The sequence below is a fragment of the Cherax quadricarinatus genome, chromosome 30 (assembly GCF_038502225.1).
Source record: "Cherax quadricarinatus isolate ZL_2023a chromosome 30, ASM3850222v1, whole genome shotgun sequence".
Taxonomy (NCBI): domain Eukaryota; kingdom Metazoa; phylum Arthropoda; class Malacostraca; order Decapoda; family Parastacidae; genus Cherax; species Cherax quadricarinatus.
In genome coordinates this window covers 2,195,768-2,213,300 of record NC_091321.1, presented here as the reverse complement: position 1 = coordinate 2,213,300, position 17,533 = coordinate 2,195,768, and the positions used below count along the sequence as shown (strand labels likewise).

The window sequence follows — 17,533 nt, the reverse complement described above, 5'->3', positions numbered from 1 at the left end:
TTGCACTCACTCACTCACTCACTCACTCACTCACTCACTCTCTCTCTCTCTCTCTCTCTCTCTCTCTCTCTCTCTCTCTGAGAGAGCCACTCATGAACCAACAGGTCTTATACATGTTGCAGAATTGTCACATCTGAACAAGTGAAAATGCGTATTACTCACCAGTCTTGCCTCACATCAACAAGCACAGTATAGCATTTTATCAGGCTTTTTTGGGTTATCCAAGGTAATTTACACTATGCATGGTAACTGTACAATTGTGTACCTATGCCTAAATAAACTCAGTCCTTGATTCAGGTTTATGAGCAGCTCTCTCTGGGACAAAGCCAGCCAGACAGAAATAGAGAGAGCCAACCAGCCAGCCAAAGCCAGCCAGACAGGGATGGAGAGAGCCAGCCAGCTAGCCAAAGCCAGCCAGCCAAAGCCAGCCAGCCAAAGCCTGCCAGCCAAAGCCAACCAGCCAAAGCCAGCCAGCAAGCCAAAGCCAGCCAGCTAGCCAAAGCTGACCAGCTAGCCAAAGCCGACCAGCTAGCCAAAGCCAGCCAATGCCAGCCAGCCAATGCCAGCCAGCCAAAGCCTGCCAGCCAAAGCCTGCCAGCCAAAGCCAGCTACCCAGCGTGCGTGCCTGCCTACCTGTTGAACACACATTATGCATGTTACAGAATCATTTCTCTTTACTTAGGGCATAGGTTATAGGACATTCTAAAAGGATTAGACTACTACCAATGGTATCAAAATTGAAAGAATGTGGCACAAATGTTGCACGTGGGTTAGTTCTAGGTTTATGATATTCCTTCGACCACCTGCGGCCACATCCATCTCAAAGCCACTAAGCTCAAGGTCAACTTCACTTTCCTCTTAAAAGCAGTGTTAACACAATATGGCGTTAGTGAATCTCTGGTGTTTGCCACGCTGTTGCTCTAGTTGGCGCTCAATTGAAATGGTGTTCCCATAAGGTATTAAGTGGTCCAAATTTATTTAATACTGCACACACTTAGTGTTAAGACCCATTCTATAATGACTATGCCTTTCAGGCCTATTACACCAAATTTGGAGGCAGGAAAAATAAAACGTCAATCTACGTTTAAAGAGGTAGCAGTAACAACGTAGATCAACGTTTGGACAGTTAAAGGGTTAACCATAAACAGTAATTTTAGCAGCAAAAGCTAAGCTCACAAACATAGGCATGGTATACAGAAATCTAGACAGACATTCTAAAGTCTATATCTTTTGAGTGACCTGTTGTTGAGTATGTAGAACTCACATGGAACCTTCATAGTAAAATATAAAGTGAAATTCAAAAAAGTCCAAAAAGAAAGCAAGAGCTAAAATAATTATTCACTAGAATAATGAAAAAATGGGAATATGATCACAACATAAACAGACAGATAGGGTAGAAACAACAGGCTCTTTACAAGGAATGAAACATCAACAAGAGGGCATATTGTAAATTATACACCTAAATGAGGCACTTGGAAATCAACAAACATTTCTTCAACATTAATGGGATAGAAATAAAAAGTGAAATGAACTGAACAATGACTCAGTGTCAGCAGACTCCACACAGTTTCAAAAACAGGTATGCCAGGACTATTTCATGTCAGTCAATGTTAAGAGGTGAGACCAAGAGACAGAGGTCATCCTTTCCTCTCTCTCCTCCAAACTCAAATAGATAATTGCACATGATTTGTAAAAACTGGAGGATAGAAGCAGAGGGAAGAAGGAAAGGGCAGCAGAGGGGCTGAGTGTTCAGGGAGGGAGCAATGTACTATAGGTCATACTAAGAACTCTACCACAATGAAATCAAACAAAAAGGCTCCAAAACAAAAAGGTTTTACCTGGCACAACTGGTCAGATCAGAGAGAGAACAAGAAATTTATTGTCATTATTATGCATGGACATACAGTATAACTAATTTTTTTTTATCTTGATTTCACTGAAAGTGAAACCTCAAAATATTCAAATGTAAAAGTAAACTCTGTAAAATAAAGACCAAACATTTTAAATCAAAATAAAGCTAATTGTTTTAACATCTGCAATGTGACAAGTACTGCTATTTTTTTTTTTGTCACCTGTCATATGTAATGTAACAAGTACAACAATGGTTGCTGATACTTGTCACATGTAATGTCACAAGTGCTGCAATAGCTGTTGACACCTGTCACTTGCAATATGATAAATACCACTGTGGTTAACATCCATCATTAGTTGTGACAAATGGTGTGGAAAGCTGAGCAGACAAGACACTTTATACTCTTTACCATGTAAAATAAGTTTTCTCTTGCAATGACTGATAGCAGCAATAAATTAAGATTGTATAACACAAGAAAGAGAGAGAAAGTGCAACCTGGAATTATCCTGTGCTGTTGAAATGTGTCACTGGATTGTATACCAGTATCTGGAGACAGCTGACATACAATCTACTGCCTCTACTGAACAGACCATTGGATCATTCAAGGTTGCTCTTCCATTTGCACATTTCCTCTGTTTAAAATACTGTACTACATACACACTCATACAACATGTTCCATTAACTCATCAAAATTCCATTTTAGATAGTCCACTGCTTCTCGGCTCTCTCAGTTACTGAGCCAATTCTTTCCCTTACCTGACCAGACACTACAGGGCCACTAATATAAATAAATAAATACACCTATACATACAATTTTTTAAACACACTGGCCGTCTCCCACCGAAGTAGAGTGACCCAAAAAGGAAGAACCTTCATCATCATTCACACTATCACTGTCTTGCTAGAGGCACGTAGATACGACAGTTCCAATGTCCCTCCGAACAGCCAATATCCCCACCCCCTCCTATAGAGTGTAGGCACTGTACTTCCCACATCCAGAACTCGAAGTCCATCTAAATGGTTTACCTGAATCCCTTCACAAAATGTTACCTTCCTCACACTCCAACAGCTTGTCAGGTCTGAAAAACCATTTGCCTCCACTCACTCCTATCTAACATGTTTACACATCCCTACTGGATGTTCAAGCTCCTTCCCCACAAAACCTCCTCCTAACCTAACCTAACCTCAACAACCCCTCTTGAGCCCTCTGGATAATACTTTAAGTAACTCCACACCTCCTCCTAATTTCCACACTACTAATTCTTTGCATAATATTTACACCACATATTGCTTTCAGCCACGACATCAGCCTACAACCTCATCCTTGCTACAACATTCACCACCCATGCTTCATGCCTGTTTACGAGTGTTGGTACCACTAAACAGTGCTCTCATACATCCTACTTTGTTTCCACATATACCTCAATGCACTACCCACCTTTTTTTCTTCATCAATTCTATAATTCGCCTTGTCTTTCACTTACCCATCCGCCGACAAGTTCACTCCCAAAAATCTGAATACGTTCATTTCCTCAATACTTCCACTCTCCCATCTAACATTCAATTTTTCATTACCTAACTCATTTCTTACCCTTATCACCTTGCTCTTATCTATGTTCACTTTTAACTTCCTGCCTTTACACATGGCTTTAAATTATAATAAACAGGAACTAGGATACATTACAAAAATGAAAAGGATAATTTGAAAAGTGAAAAATGCCAAAAGGATACTCCATACGTAGCACATAAAAAATGAAAGCTGGAAACTTAACTAATCCCTTAACAATATATTTGCATGTGCAAAGAAACGAAATCATTAGCAGTGCATGCATACAGCAGTGTATTAGTGTGCTGGTCATAATGATGTATTGTATATACGGTGGAACTCCAGATTTCGTATGCACCAAATATTGTACGTTTTGGATTTAGACCACTTCTTTGGGCGAAATTTTGGTCAGGATTTCGTACCTCAACCCAGAAATCGTATGTATTAGACGTGTCCGCCCGCCCGGGAAGCTGCCACTCATACATACATGTCTTGGTCTGGCTCTCTCACTGGTTAAGTGAGCATTACTTTGCCCATTCATTTGAAACATTTCATATTGATCCATTGTTTTTTTGTGCTTAACTATTGAGTGTGACTGTGAAATAAGCCACCATGAGCCCAAAGAAAATTCCTAGCGCCAGCCCTTCGGTAAAGTAGGTGAGAAACATGAAAGAATTCAAGAAAGAGATTGTAGAATAATATGTAAGTGGCATACGTTCAGCCGAGCTTGCCAGGATGTATGGGAAGATGAAATCAACAATCTGTTCCATCCTGGCAAAGAAAGTAGAAATCAGGGAAGCTGAAGTTGAGAAATGGGTAAATATGCTAACGAAACAGAGATCATAAACAATTGAAGATGTGGAGTTGTTGTTGTTGTTGTTGGTATGGATTAACAAAAAACAGTTAGCGGGAGATAGTGTTGCGGAGTTGATCATTTGTGAAAAGGTAAGGGAGTTGCATGTGGATCTCGTAAAGGAAACGCCTGGAACAAATGCTACTGTTAGTGAATTTAAGGCCAGCAGAGGCTGGCTCAAGAGATTCAAGAAGCGTAGCAGCATACAGTGTTGTAAGGCATGGTGAGGCTGCAAGTTCAGACAAATGTGCGGTCGAAGAATTCGCTGATGAATTCAAGGAGCACGTAGAGGCTGAAGGATTCATCCCCCAACAAATGCTCAATTGTGAAGAAACAGGCCTTTTTTGGAAGAAAATGCCCAAGAGGACCTACATCATACAGGAGGAAAAGGCACTGCCAGGACACAAGCCTATGAAGGGTAGGCTAACTCTTTCGTTCTCTGGTAACGCTAGTGGGGATTTCAAAGTGAAGCCTTTACTGGTGTATCACTCTGAAAATCCCCAAGTGTTCAAAAAAAAAACAATGTCATCAAGAGTAAATTGTGTGTTATGTGGAAAGCTAATAATAAGTCATGGGTCACGAAGCAAATTATCACTGACTGGGTCCATGAAGTGTTTGACCCGAGTGTGAATTTTTTTTTTTTCAACGAGCCGGCCGTCTCCCACCAAGGCAGGGTGACCAAAATAGAAAAAAAAAAAAATACTTTCATCATCATTCAACACTTTCACCTCACTCATACATAATCACTGTTTTTGCAGAGGTGCCTAGATACCACAGTTAAGAAGCATATATAAAGAGGGATATGTTGTGTATCTTTATACGTACATGTATATACAGTACTTCCAAACTGTTGTATTCTGAGCACCTCTGCAAAAACAGTGATTATGTGTGAGTGAGATGAAAGTGTTGAATGATGATGAAAGTATTTTCTTTTTGGGGATTTTCTTTCTTTTTGGATCACCCTGCCTCGGTGGAAGACGGTCGACTTGTTAAAAAAAAAAAACATAAGAAAGAAGGAGCCCTGCAGCAGGCCTACCGACCCATGCAAAGCAGGTCCATTCCTTCCCCCCTCCCGGATTAGCCCGATGACCCACCTAGTTAGGTCACTTCCACTTAACCCTTTGACTGTCGCGGCCGTATATATACGTTTGCGAGGTACCGTGTTTGACGTATATATACTCATAAATTCTAGCGGCTTCAAATCAGGCAGGAGAAAGCTAGTAGGCCCACATGTGAGAGAATGGGTCTGTGTGGTCAGTGTGCACCACATAAAAAAAATCCTGGAGCACGCAGTGCATAATGAGAAAAAAAAAACTCCGACCGTTTTTTTTAATTAAAATGCCGACTTTGTGGTCTATTTTCGTATAGTATTTGTGGTTGTATTCTCGTTTTCTTGGTCTCATTTGATAGAATGGAAACTATATTATAGAAATGGAGGTGATTTTGATTAATTTTACTATAAAAAGAACCTGGAAATGGAGCACAAAGTACAGGAAATGTTTGATTTTTGCCGATGTTCAAAAGTGAACAAATGATGTCATTGTCCAATAAATGTCCAAATAGCCATTCTAATACGCAGTCATGAATGGGTTGATGTAATTTTTACAATTATTACAGTATTGCAGTAGTCTGCATAACAGTAAATCTTCTATTTTTTGTTTGAATAAAATTTCAAAATAAAAAGCAAGAGTAATATCACAGGGACCTGGAGACATGACTGATGAACAAAGAAAATGTTATTTTAGAGCCAGGAATGTCTGCATTGTTCATTCTGGACCTTATTTTGAAATTGTCGTATTTTTTAATTTTCGTGAAATTGGCCAAATTGCAAATTTCTGACCATGTTATTGGGTAGTTGAAATCGGTAAATGGGCAGTTTCTTGTACTCAATCGATAGAAAAAATAGAGTTCTGAAGAAATAGTTATGAGTTTGGTTGACTGGAATAACGGAATTAGCCGAAAATAGGGCTCAAAGTGGGCGAAATTGCCGATTTTTAAATATCGCCGATGTCGCTAACTTCGCGAGAGCGTAATTCCGTCAGTTTTCCATCAAATTTCGTTTTTTTGGTGTCTTTACAATCGGGAAAAGATTCTCTATCATTTCATAAGAAAAAATAATTTTTTTTTTTTCGAATATTTTGCGACACCAGAAGCAACTTCAGGATTTGGCCCTTCGACAGTCAAAGGGTTAAGGAAGGAACATGGCATCAGACCTAGTAGCACAAGCTAGTCAGGTCCAACTCACACCCACCCACACCTACTCATGTATTCATCTAACCTATTTTTAAAACTACACAATGTTTTAGCCTCTATAACTGTACTCAGTTTGTTCCACTCATCCACAACTCTATTACCAAATCAGTGCTTTTCTATCCTTCCTGAATCTGAATTTTTCAAACTTGAAACCATTACTGCAAGTCCTGTCTCGGCTAGAAATTTTCAGCACGCTATTTACATCCCCTTTATTTATTCCTGTTTTCCATTTATACACCTCAATCATATCCCCTCTAATCCTATGCCTTTTGAGAGAGTGCAGATTCAGGGCCCTCAGTCTATCCACATAGGGAAGATTTCTGATACATGGGATCAACTTTGTCATCCTCCTCTGTACGTTTTCCAGTGCATTTATATTCATTCTGTAATATGGTGACCAGAGCTATATAACATATCCCTCCAAACTGCCAATATCCCAAACCCCTCCTTTAAAGTGCAGTCATTGTACTTCCCATTTCCAGAACTCAAGTTCGTTTATATAAAAATAACTGGTTTCCCTGAATCCCTTCACTAACTATTACCTTGCTCACACTCCAACAGCTCATCAGGTCCCAGAAACCATTTGTTTGCATTCACTCCTATCTAACACGTTCACGGACGCTTGCTGCAAGTCGAAGCCCCTCGCCCACAAAACCTCCTTTACCCCCTCCCTCCAACCTTTTCGAGGATGACCCCTACACTGCCTTCCTTCCTCTACAGATTTATATGCTCTCCGTGTCATTCTATTTTGATCCATTTTCTCTAAATGACCAAACCACCTCAACAACCCCTCTTCAGCCCTCTGACTAATACTATTATTAACTCCACACCTAATCCTAATTTCCACACTCCGAATTTTCTGCATAATATTTACACCACACATTGCCCTTAGATAGGACATCTCCACTGCCTCCAACCGCCTCCTCGCTGCAGCATTTACAACCCAAGCTTCACACCCATATAACAGAGTTGGTATCACTATACTTTCATACATTCCTTTCTTTTCCTCCATAGATAACATTTTTTCTCTCCACATATACCTCAATGCACCACTCATCTTTTTTCCTTCATCAATTCTATGGTTAACATCATCCCTCATAAACCCATCCACTGACACATCAACTCCCAAATATCTGAAACTATTCACTTCTTCCATATTCCCTCTCTCCAATGTGATATCCAATTTTTCTTTATCTAAATCATTTTATACCCTGATCACCTTACTCTCATCTATGTTCACTTTCAACTTTCTACCTTTACACACCTCCTGGAAAATAACTTGCCACTCAAGTGCCTCCTGGTACTGGACAATGCTCCTGCTCATCCTCCAGATTTGGAAGATCAATTGTTTAGGGACTTCAGTTTTATAACAGTGAAGTTCTTGCCTCTTAACACCTCTCCTCTCATCCAGCCCATGGACCAGCAGGCCATTTCTAACTTCAAAAAACTCTACACGAAAGCAATGTTTCAAAGGTGCTTTGAAGTGACCTCGGACACTGAAATGACCCTAAGAGAGTTCTGGAGAAATCACTTCAATATCCTCCATTTCATAAGCCTTATAGGTAAGGCTTGGCAGGGAGTGACTTCCAGGACATTGAACTAACCATACCACAGACGGGGATAGAACCCGCGATCAGAGTCTCAAAACTCCAGACCGCAAGTTCTATCCCCATCCGTGGTATGATTTGTTTGCAGTCATGTCATTACGATTTCGTGAGTTATGTTGACGACTTTGAACTGCTTGGAGAAAATTGTGGCCAGAATGTGTCTTCAACAAGGATTTTGAAGGGTTTAAGGCTGACCCTGACGACCCTACACCTGTTATGGAATCTACTGTGTCTTTGGGGATGCCCATGGGGTTGGAGGTGAGTGGCCAGGATGTGGAAGAATTGGTGGAGGACCACAGGGAAGAGCTAACCACTGAAGAGCTGCAAGACCTTCAAATGGAACAGCAACAGACTGCAGCTGAGGAAACTACTTCAGAGGAGGAAGAAGAGAGATGGAAGAAGGTGCCTTCTTCAGTGATTAAGGACAGGTGTGCAAAGTAGAATGAGTTGCAAACTTTTGTGGAAAAATGTCGCCTTGACAAAGATGATATAAGTCGTATCTGCAACATGTTCATTGACAATACCTCGTCCCATTTTAGGCAAATCTTAAAGAGATGCCAGAAACAGAGCTCTCTAGACAGATTTTTAGTGTGCTAGGGGTCCAGTGCCAGTAAAAGACAAAGAAGGAAGGGAAGCAACCCCGGATAGGACCTGAAGTCCTTATGGAGGGGGATTCCCCTTCCAAACAATAAGCTCTCCTCTCTCTCCCCTCCTCGCCTTCTTCCATATGCCAACAAGAGTCTTCAATAAAGGTATGTAATAGTGATTTAACGTTCATTTATCCATTTCATTAATGTTTTATATTTCTCATTGTTTTCTGTATGTAAAATTATAGGTATTCTTTAAAAAATTTATTTATTGTTGATATTTTTGGGTGTCTGGAACAGATTAATTGTATTTATATTATTTATGTGAAATATTACTTCGGTTTTCGTATATTTCAGATTTAGACCGACCTTCTGGAACGGATTAAGCACGAAATCCAGAGTTCCACTATACTTATAAACAATGATTCAGAAGATGAAGTAAAGTTCTTAAGGTATGAATTAAAACTACAATTACAGCAAATCCTATAAGAATTAAAATTTGATATGAAAGAAATTGATAAATCTCACACACCTGAATTCTCAATGGGGTGAGAGAGATACATCCCTGAGTCACTTTATTAAGGGTTTCGGTAAACATAGATCTTAGCTCACTAGATTTATTGTACACTATATCAATCTGAGGCCACCAGTGAAGCCGCGTCTGTGTTATTATTCTGCAAGGGAAAACAATAGTAAATAGATTATCATGACTTCAGGAAATTTAACCAATAAAAAAAAACATAAGCCATATAATGAAAAAATTTATATTGACATTGGTACATAAATCAAAAGCAATTCAGCTTAAGCTGGAAACACAAGCAATATGGTATTACTTACTATGAATAAACTATATTTTACTCACCATATATGTATGCTAAAAATTAGATCTAACAGAGAGGATGGTTACTGTGTGTTTTTTGCTCTCACACAATGGCAGCAAGTGTCTGCTGTGCATTTTGCATGTTATGATGGATTCACTTTTTGCAAATTCACCTTATGTGCCAGGAGCACATCTACTGCATAAAGTGGGTGAGACCTTTACATGTACAGTAGGGCCCCACTTTACGGCCTTTTGCTTTACGGCGTTCCGCTAATACGGTCATTTCAAATTATGACCAAAGCTCGCTATATGGCTCCCCCCTCCCGACTTTCTAATATGGTCACTGTGCCCCACCCGGTTTGTTTACATTCTCTGTGAGATCCGTAAGCACTAAGTCTCTCCATTTTGTCTGGAAACTCCAAAATTTCAAGTGTTTTTAAAAGTTCGGGCGAGATACAAGCGACTATTGGCAGAAAGGTGGGCTAGTGCAAAGATGAGTAGTGGGGGGGGTTGAAGAGGGTTGGAATAGTTTTAAAAATGCAGTATTAGAAAGTGGGGCAGAAGTTTGTGGTTATAGGAGGGTGGGGGCAGGAGGAAAGAGGAGTGATTGGTGGAATGATGAAGTAAAGGGTGTGATAAAAGAGAAAAAGGTAGCTTACGAGAGATTTTTACAAAGCAGAAGTATATGGAGAGTAAAAGAAAGGTGAAGAGAGTGGTGAGAGAGTGCAAAAGGAGAGCAGATGAAAGAGTGGGAGAGGCACTGTCAAGAAATTTTAATGAAAATAAGAAAAAATTTTGGAGTGAGTTAAACAAGTTAAGAAAGCCTAGGGAAAGTATGGATTTGTCCATTAAAAACAGAGTAGGGGAGTTAGTAGATGGGGAGAGGGAGGTATTAGGTAGATGGCGAGAATATTTTGAGAAACTTTTAAATGTTGAGGAAGAAAGGGAGGCGGTAATTTCATGCACTGGCCAGGGAGGTATACCATCTTTTAGGAGTGAAGAAGAGCAGAATGTAAGTGTGGGGGAGGTACGTGAGGCATTACGTAGAATGAAAGGGGGTAAAGCAGCTGGAACTGATGGGATCATGACAGAAATGTTAAAAGCAGGGGGGGATATAGTGTTGGAGTGGTTGGTACTTTTGTTTAATAAATGTATGAAAGAGGGGAAGGTACCTAGGGATTGGCGGAGAGCATGTATAGTCCCTTTATATAAAGGGAAAGGGGACAAAAGAGATTGTAAAAATTATAGAGGAATAAGTTTACTGAGTATACCAGGAAAAGTATACGGTAGAGTTATAATTGAAAGAATTAGAGGTAAGACAGAATGTAGAATTGCGGACGAGCAAGGAGGCTTCAGAGTGGGTAGGGGATGTGTAGATCAAGTGTTTACATTGAAGCATATATGTGAACAGTATTTAGATAAAGGTAGGGAAGTTTTTATTGCATTTATGGATTTAGAAAAGGCATATGATAGAGTGGATAGAGGAGCAATGTGGCAGATGTTGCAAGTATATGGAATAGGTGGTAAGTTACTAAATGCTGTAAAGAGCTTTTATGAGGATAGTGAGGCTCAGGTTAGGGTGTGTAGAAGAGAAGGAGACTACTTCCCAGTAAAAGTAGGTCTTAGGGATGTGTAATGCCACCATGGTTGTTTAATATATTTATAGATGGGGTTGTAAAAGAAGTAAATGCTAGGGTGTTCAGGAGAGGGGTGGGATTAAATTATGGGGAATCAAATTCAAAATGGGAACTGACACAGTTACTTTTTGCTGATGATACTGTGCTTATGGGAGATTCTAAAGAAAAATTGCAAAGGTTAGTGGATGAGTTTGAGAATGTGTGTAAAGGTAGAAAGTTGAAAGTGAACATAGAAAAGAGTAAGGTGATGAGGGTATCAAATGATTTAGATAAAGAAAAATTGGATATCAAATTGGGGAGGAGGAGTATGGAAGAAGTGAATGTTTTCAGATACTTGGGAGTTGACGTGTCGGCGGATGGATTTATGAAGGATGAGGTTAATCATAGAATTGATGAGGGAAAAAAGGTGAGTGGTGCGTTGAGGTATATGTGGAGTCAAAAAACGTTATCTATGGAGGCAAAGAAGGGAATGTATGAAAGTATAGTAGTACCAACACTCTTATATGGATGTGAAGCTTGGGTGGTAAATGCAGCAGCGAGGAGACGGTTGGAGGCAGTGGAGATGTCCTGTCTAAGGGCAATGTGTGGTGTAAATATCATGCAGAAAATTCGGAGTGTGGAAATTAGGAGAAGGTGTGGAGTTAATAAAAGCATTAGTCAGAGGGCAGAAGAGGGGTTGTTGAGGTGGTTTGGTCATTTAGAGAGAATGGATCAAAGTAGAATGACATGGAAAGCATATAAATCTATAGGGGAAGGAAAGAGGGGTAGGGGTCGTCTTCGAAAGGGTTGGAAAGAGGGGGTAATGGAGGTTTTGTGGGCGAGGGGCTTGGACTTCCAGCAAGCGTGCATGAGCATGTTAGATAGGAGTGAATGGAGACGAATGGTACTTGGGACCTGACGATCTGTTGGAGTGTGAGCAGGGTAATATTTAGTGAAGGGATTCAGGGAAACCGGTTATTTTCATATAGTCGGACTTGAGTCCTGGAAATGGGAAGTACAATGCCTGCACTTTAAAGGAGGGGTTTGGGATATTGGCAGTTTGGAGGGATATGTTGTGTATCTTTATATGTTTATGCTTCTAGACTGTTGTATTCTGAGCACCTCTGCAAAAACAGTGATAATGTGCGAGTGTGGTGAAAGTGTTGAATGATGATGAAAGTATTTTCTTTTTGGGGATTTTCTTTCTTTTTTGGGTCACCCTGCCTCGGTGGGAGACGGCCGACTTGTTGAAAAAAAAAAAAAAAAAAAAAAATATATATATATATATATATATATATATATATATATATTTATATATATATATATATATATATATATATTTTTCAACAAGTCGGCCGTCTCCCACCGAGGCAGGGTGACCCAAAAACAAGAAAGAAAATCCCCCAAAAGAAAATACTTTCATCATCATTCAACACTTTCACCACACTCGCACATTATCACTGTTTTTGCAGAGATGCTCAGAATACAACAGTTTAGAAGCATATACAGTGGACCCCCGCTTAACGATCACCTCCAAATGCTGCCAATTATGTAAGTGTATTTATGTAAGTGCGTTTGGACGTGTATGTTTGGGGGTCTGAAATGGACTAATCTACTTCACAATATTCCTTATGGGAAAAAATTCGGTCAGTACTGGCACCTGAACATACTACTGGAATGAAAAAAGTTCGTTAACCGGGGGTCCACTGTACATATAAAGATACACAACATATCCCTCCAAACTGCCAATATCCCAAACCCCTCCTTTAAAGTGCAGGCATTGTACTTCCCATTTCCAGGACTCAAGTCCGACTATATGAAAATAACCGGTTTCCCTGAATCCCTTCACTAAATATAGCCCTGCTCACACCTGTACCTAAATAAACTTACATACTGTGCTGGCGTGCAGGTACACATTAAAATCAGTAAGAGTCTCTTATGTCTCCAGACGTCATATTAGTAATGATAATAATAATCACCAAGTCTCATTTAAATGTCGTATATTACGTTAATATACACATTTTCATTAATCTGTGTATGATATTTTTTCAAAATTATATAATAAACACGATGCATAACATATAAAGATGATAAATACATCCCACAGTAGAATAAATAAACATAAATATGAGATGTGGTAGCCAGATGCCTTGCACAAGTGACACCATATTAGAAGTGATAATAATTTAGTAGTAGGTTGGTAGACAGCAACCACCCAGGGAAGTACTACCGTCCTGCCAGATGACTGTGAAACAGAAACCTGTAACTGTTTTGCATGATGGTAAGATTGCTGGTTTCTTTTTCTGTCTCATAAACACGCTAGATAACAGGGATATCTTGCTACTCCTACTTACACTTTGGTCACACTTCACAGACACGCACATGCATATATATATACATACATCTAGGTTTTTCTCCTTTTTCTAAATAGCTCTTGTTCTTCTTTATTTCTTCTATTGTCCATGGGGAAGTGGAAAAGAATCTTTCCTCAGTAAGCCATGCGTGTCGTATGAGGCGACTAAAATGCCGGGAGCAATGGGCTACTAACCCCTTCTCCTGTAGACATTTACTAAAAAAGAGAAGAAGAAAAACTTTATAAAACTGGGATGCTTGAATGTGTGTGGATGTAGTGCGGATGACAAGAAACAGATGATTGCTGATGTTATGAATGAAAAGAAGTTGGATGTACTGGCCCTAAGCGAAACAAAGCTGAAGGGGGTAGGGGAGTTTCGGTGGGGGGAAATAAATGGGATTAAATTTGGAGTATTTGAGAGAGTTAGAGCAAAGCAAGGGGTAGCAGTAATGTTGAAGGATCAGTTATGGAAGGAGAAAAGAGAATATGAATGTGTAAATTCAAGAATTATATGGATTAAAGTAAAGGTTGGATGAGAAAAGTGGGTCATAATAAGCATGTATGCACCTGAAGAAGAGAGGAATGCAGAGAGAGAGAGATTTTGAGAGATGTTAAGTGAATGTATAGGAGCCTTTGAACCAAGTGAGAGAGTAATTGTGGTAGGGGACCTGAATGCTAAAGTAGGAGAAACTTTTAGAGAGGGTGTGGTAGGTAAGTTTGGGGTGCCAGGTGTAAATGATAATGGGAGCCCTGTGATTGAACTTTGTATAGAAAGGGGTTTAGTTATAGGTAATACATATTTTAAGAAAAAAAGGTTAAATAAGTATACAAGATATGATGTAGGGTGAAATGACAGTGGTTTGTTGGATTATGCATTGATAGATAAAAGACTGTCGAGTAGACTTCAGGATGTACATATTTATAGAGGAGCCACAGATATATCAGATCACTTTCTAGTTGTAGCTACACTGAGAGTAAAAGGTAGATGGGATACAAGGAGAATAGAAGCATCAGGGAAGAGAAAGGTGAAGGTTTATAAACTAAAAGAGGAGGCAGTTAGGGTAAGATATAAACAGCTATTGGAGGATAGATGGGCTAATGAGAGCATAGGCAATGGGGTCGAAGAGGTATGGGGTAGGTTTAAAAATGTAGTGTTAGAGTGTTCAGCAGAAGTTTGTGGTTACAGGAAAGTGGGTGCGGGAGGGAAGAGGAGCGATTGGTGGAATGATGATGTAAAGAGAGTAGTAAGGGAGAAAAAGTTAGCATATGAGAAGTTTTTACAAAGTAGAAGTGATGCAAGGAGGGAAGAGTATATGGAGAAAAAGAGAGAGGTTAAGAGAGTGGTGAAGCAATGCAAAAAGAGAGCAAATGAGAGAGTGGGTGAGATGTTATCAACAAATTTTGTTAAAAATAAGAAAAAGTTTTGGAGTGAGATTAACAAGTTAAGGAAGCCTAGAGAACAAATGGATTTGTCAGTTAAAAATAGGAGAGGAGAGTTATTAAATGGAGAGTTAGAGGTATTGGGAAGATGGAGGGAATATTTTGAGGAATTATTAAATGTTGATGAAGATAGGGAAGCTGTGATTTTGAGTATAGGGAAAGGAGGAATAACATCTTGTAGGAGTGAGGAAGAGCCAGTTGTGAGTGTGGGGGAAGTTCGTGAGGCAGTGGGTAAAATGAAAGGGGGTAAGGCAGCCGGGACTGATGGGATAAAGATAGAAATGTTAAAAGCAGGTGAGGATATAGTTTTGGAGTGGTTGGTGCAATTATTTAATAAATGTATGGAAGAGGGTAAGGTACCTAGGGATTGGCAGAGAGCATGCATAGTTCCTTTGTATAAAGGAAAAGGGGACAAAAGAGAGTGCAAAAAATTATAGGGGGATAAGTCTGTTGAGTATACCTGGTAAAGTGTATGGTAGAGTTATTATTGAAAGAATTAAGAGTAAGACAGAGAATAGGATAGCAGATGAACAAGGAGGCTTTAGGAAAGGTAGGGGGTGTGTGGACCAGGTGTTTACAGTGAAACATATAAGTGAACAGTATTTAGATAAGGCTAAAGAGGTCTTTGTGGCATTTATGGATTTGGAAAAGGCGTATGACAGGGTGGATAGGGGGGCAATGTGGCAGATGTTGCAGGTGTATGGTGTAGGAGGTAGGTTACTGAAAGCAGTGAAGAGTTTTTACGAGGATAGTGAGGCTCAAGTTAGAGTATGTAGGAAAGAGGGAAATTATTTCCCAGTAAAAGTAGGCCTTAGACAAGGATGTGTGATGTCACCGTGGTTGTTTAATATATTTATAGATGGGGTTGTAAGAGAAGTAAATGCGAGAGTCTTGGCAAGAGGCGTGGAGTTAAAAGATAAAGAATCACACATAAAGTGGGAGTTGTCACAGTTGCTCTTTGCTGATGACACTGTGCTCTTCGGAGATTCTGAAGAGAAGTTGCAGAGATTAGTGGATGAATTTGGTAGGGTGTGCAAAAGAAGAAAATTAAAAGTGAATACAGGAAAGAGTAAGGTTATGAGGATAACAAAAAGATTAGGTGATGAAAGATTGGATATCAGATTGGAGGGAGAGAGTATGGAGGAGGTGAATGTATTCAGATATTTGGGAGTGGACATGTCAGTGGATGGGTCTATGAAAGATGAGGTGAATCATAGAATTGATGAGGGGAAAAGGGTGAGTGGTGCACTTAGGAGTCTGTGGAGACAAAGAACTTTGTCCTTGGAGGCAAAGAGGGGAATCTATGAGAGTATAGTTTTACTAACGCTCTTATATGGGTGTAAAGCATGGGTGATGAATGTTGCAGCGAGGAGAAGGCTGGAGGCAGTGGAGATGTCATGTCTGAGGGCAATGTGTGGTGTGAATATAATGCAGAGAATTCGTAATTTGGAAGTTAGGAGGAGGTGAGGGATTACCAAAACTGTTGTCCAGAGGGCTGAGGAAGGGTTGTTGAGGTGGTTCAGACATGTAGAGAGAATGGAGCAAAACAGAGTGACTTCAAGAGTGTATCAGTCTGTAGTGGAAGGAAGGCGGGGTAGGGGTCAGCCTAGGAAAGGTTGGAGGGAGGGGGTAAAGGAGGTTTTGTGTGCGAGGGGCTTGGATTTCCAGCAGGCATGCGTGAGCGTGTTTGGTAGGAGTGAATGGAGACAAATGGTTTTTAATACTTGACGTGCTGTTGGAGTGTGAGCAAAGTAACATTTATGAAGGGGTTCAGGGAAACCGGCAGGCCGGACTTGAGTCCTGGAGATGGGAAGTACAGTGCCTGCACTCTGAAGGAGGGGTGTTAATGTTGCAGTTTAAAAACTGTAGTGTCAAGCACCCTTCTGGCAAGACAGTGATGGAGTGAATGATGGTGAAAGTTTTTCTTTTTTGGGCCACCCTTCCTTGGTGGGAATTGGCCAGTGTGATAATATAAAATAAATAATAATAATAATAATAATAATAATCACCGAGTCTCATTAAATGTCATATATTACGTTAATATACACATTTTCATTAATCCATCCATGATTTTTTTTTCAAAATTATATAATAAACACAATACATAACATATAAAGATGATAAATACACCCCACAATAAAATAAATAAACATAAATATGAGATGTGGTAGCCAGATAATTTGTACAAGTGATGCCAAGAATAACATTTTCTCTAATCTAACATAAGAGAAAATGTGTTACTGGGGGTAACTGTAGAAAATTATTCCTTTCGTATGTATGTAAGTTTATTCAGGTATACACAAATACAGTTACATAGATTATCATACATAACAGCATATGTGTAGAGAACCCAGGATAACCCAAAAAAGTCAGAGTGACTTATTTCAATTGCCTTCACTCAGAGCGTCATTTCTTCTCAAAATGATGTTACATGAGAATGGAAGTGTTCTTTATTTATTCTACCTTATCAATGTAGAGACAACTTGTACACAATGTAACTTGTACACAAACCAGACGTGTACACTTTGTTATTTATAAAATTTACCTTCACCTGGTTTGTTTACATAACTCTGCGCCTGTTCTCCCTTATGCACTCTCTCTCTCTC

General features: G+C 39.7%; 1 protein-coding gene across 10 annotated transcripts in view; it reads right to left on the bottom strand.

The window, feature by feature from the left end:
- Positions 1 to 17,533, bottom strand: part of Nf1 (neurofibromin 1) — a 644,633-nt gene that overhangs the window by 512,968 nt on the left and 114,132 nt on the right. For all 10 annotated transcript variants that reach the window (XR_011392599.1, XM_053781766.2, XM_053781772.2 and 7 more), the window contains exon 10: positions 9,231 to 9,372. Coding sequence is in view for 9 of the 10 variants with exons in the window: in XM_053781766.2 (XP_053637741.1) it covers positions 9,231 to 9,372 (142 nt within the window). In the remaining variant the exon portion in view is untranslated. The remainder of the gene's footprint in view (positions 1 to 9,230; positions 9,373 to 17,533) is intronic.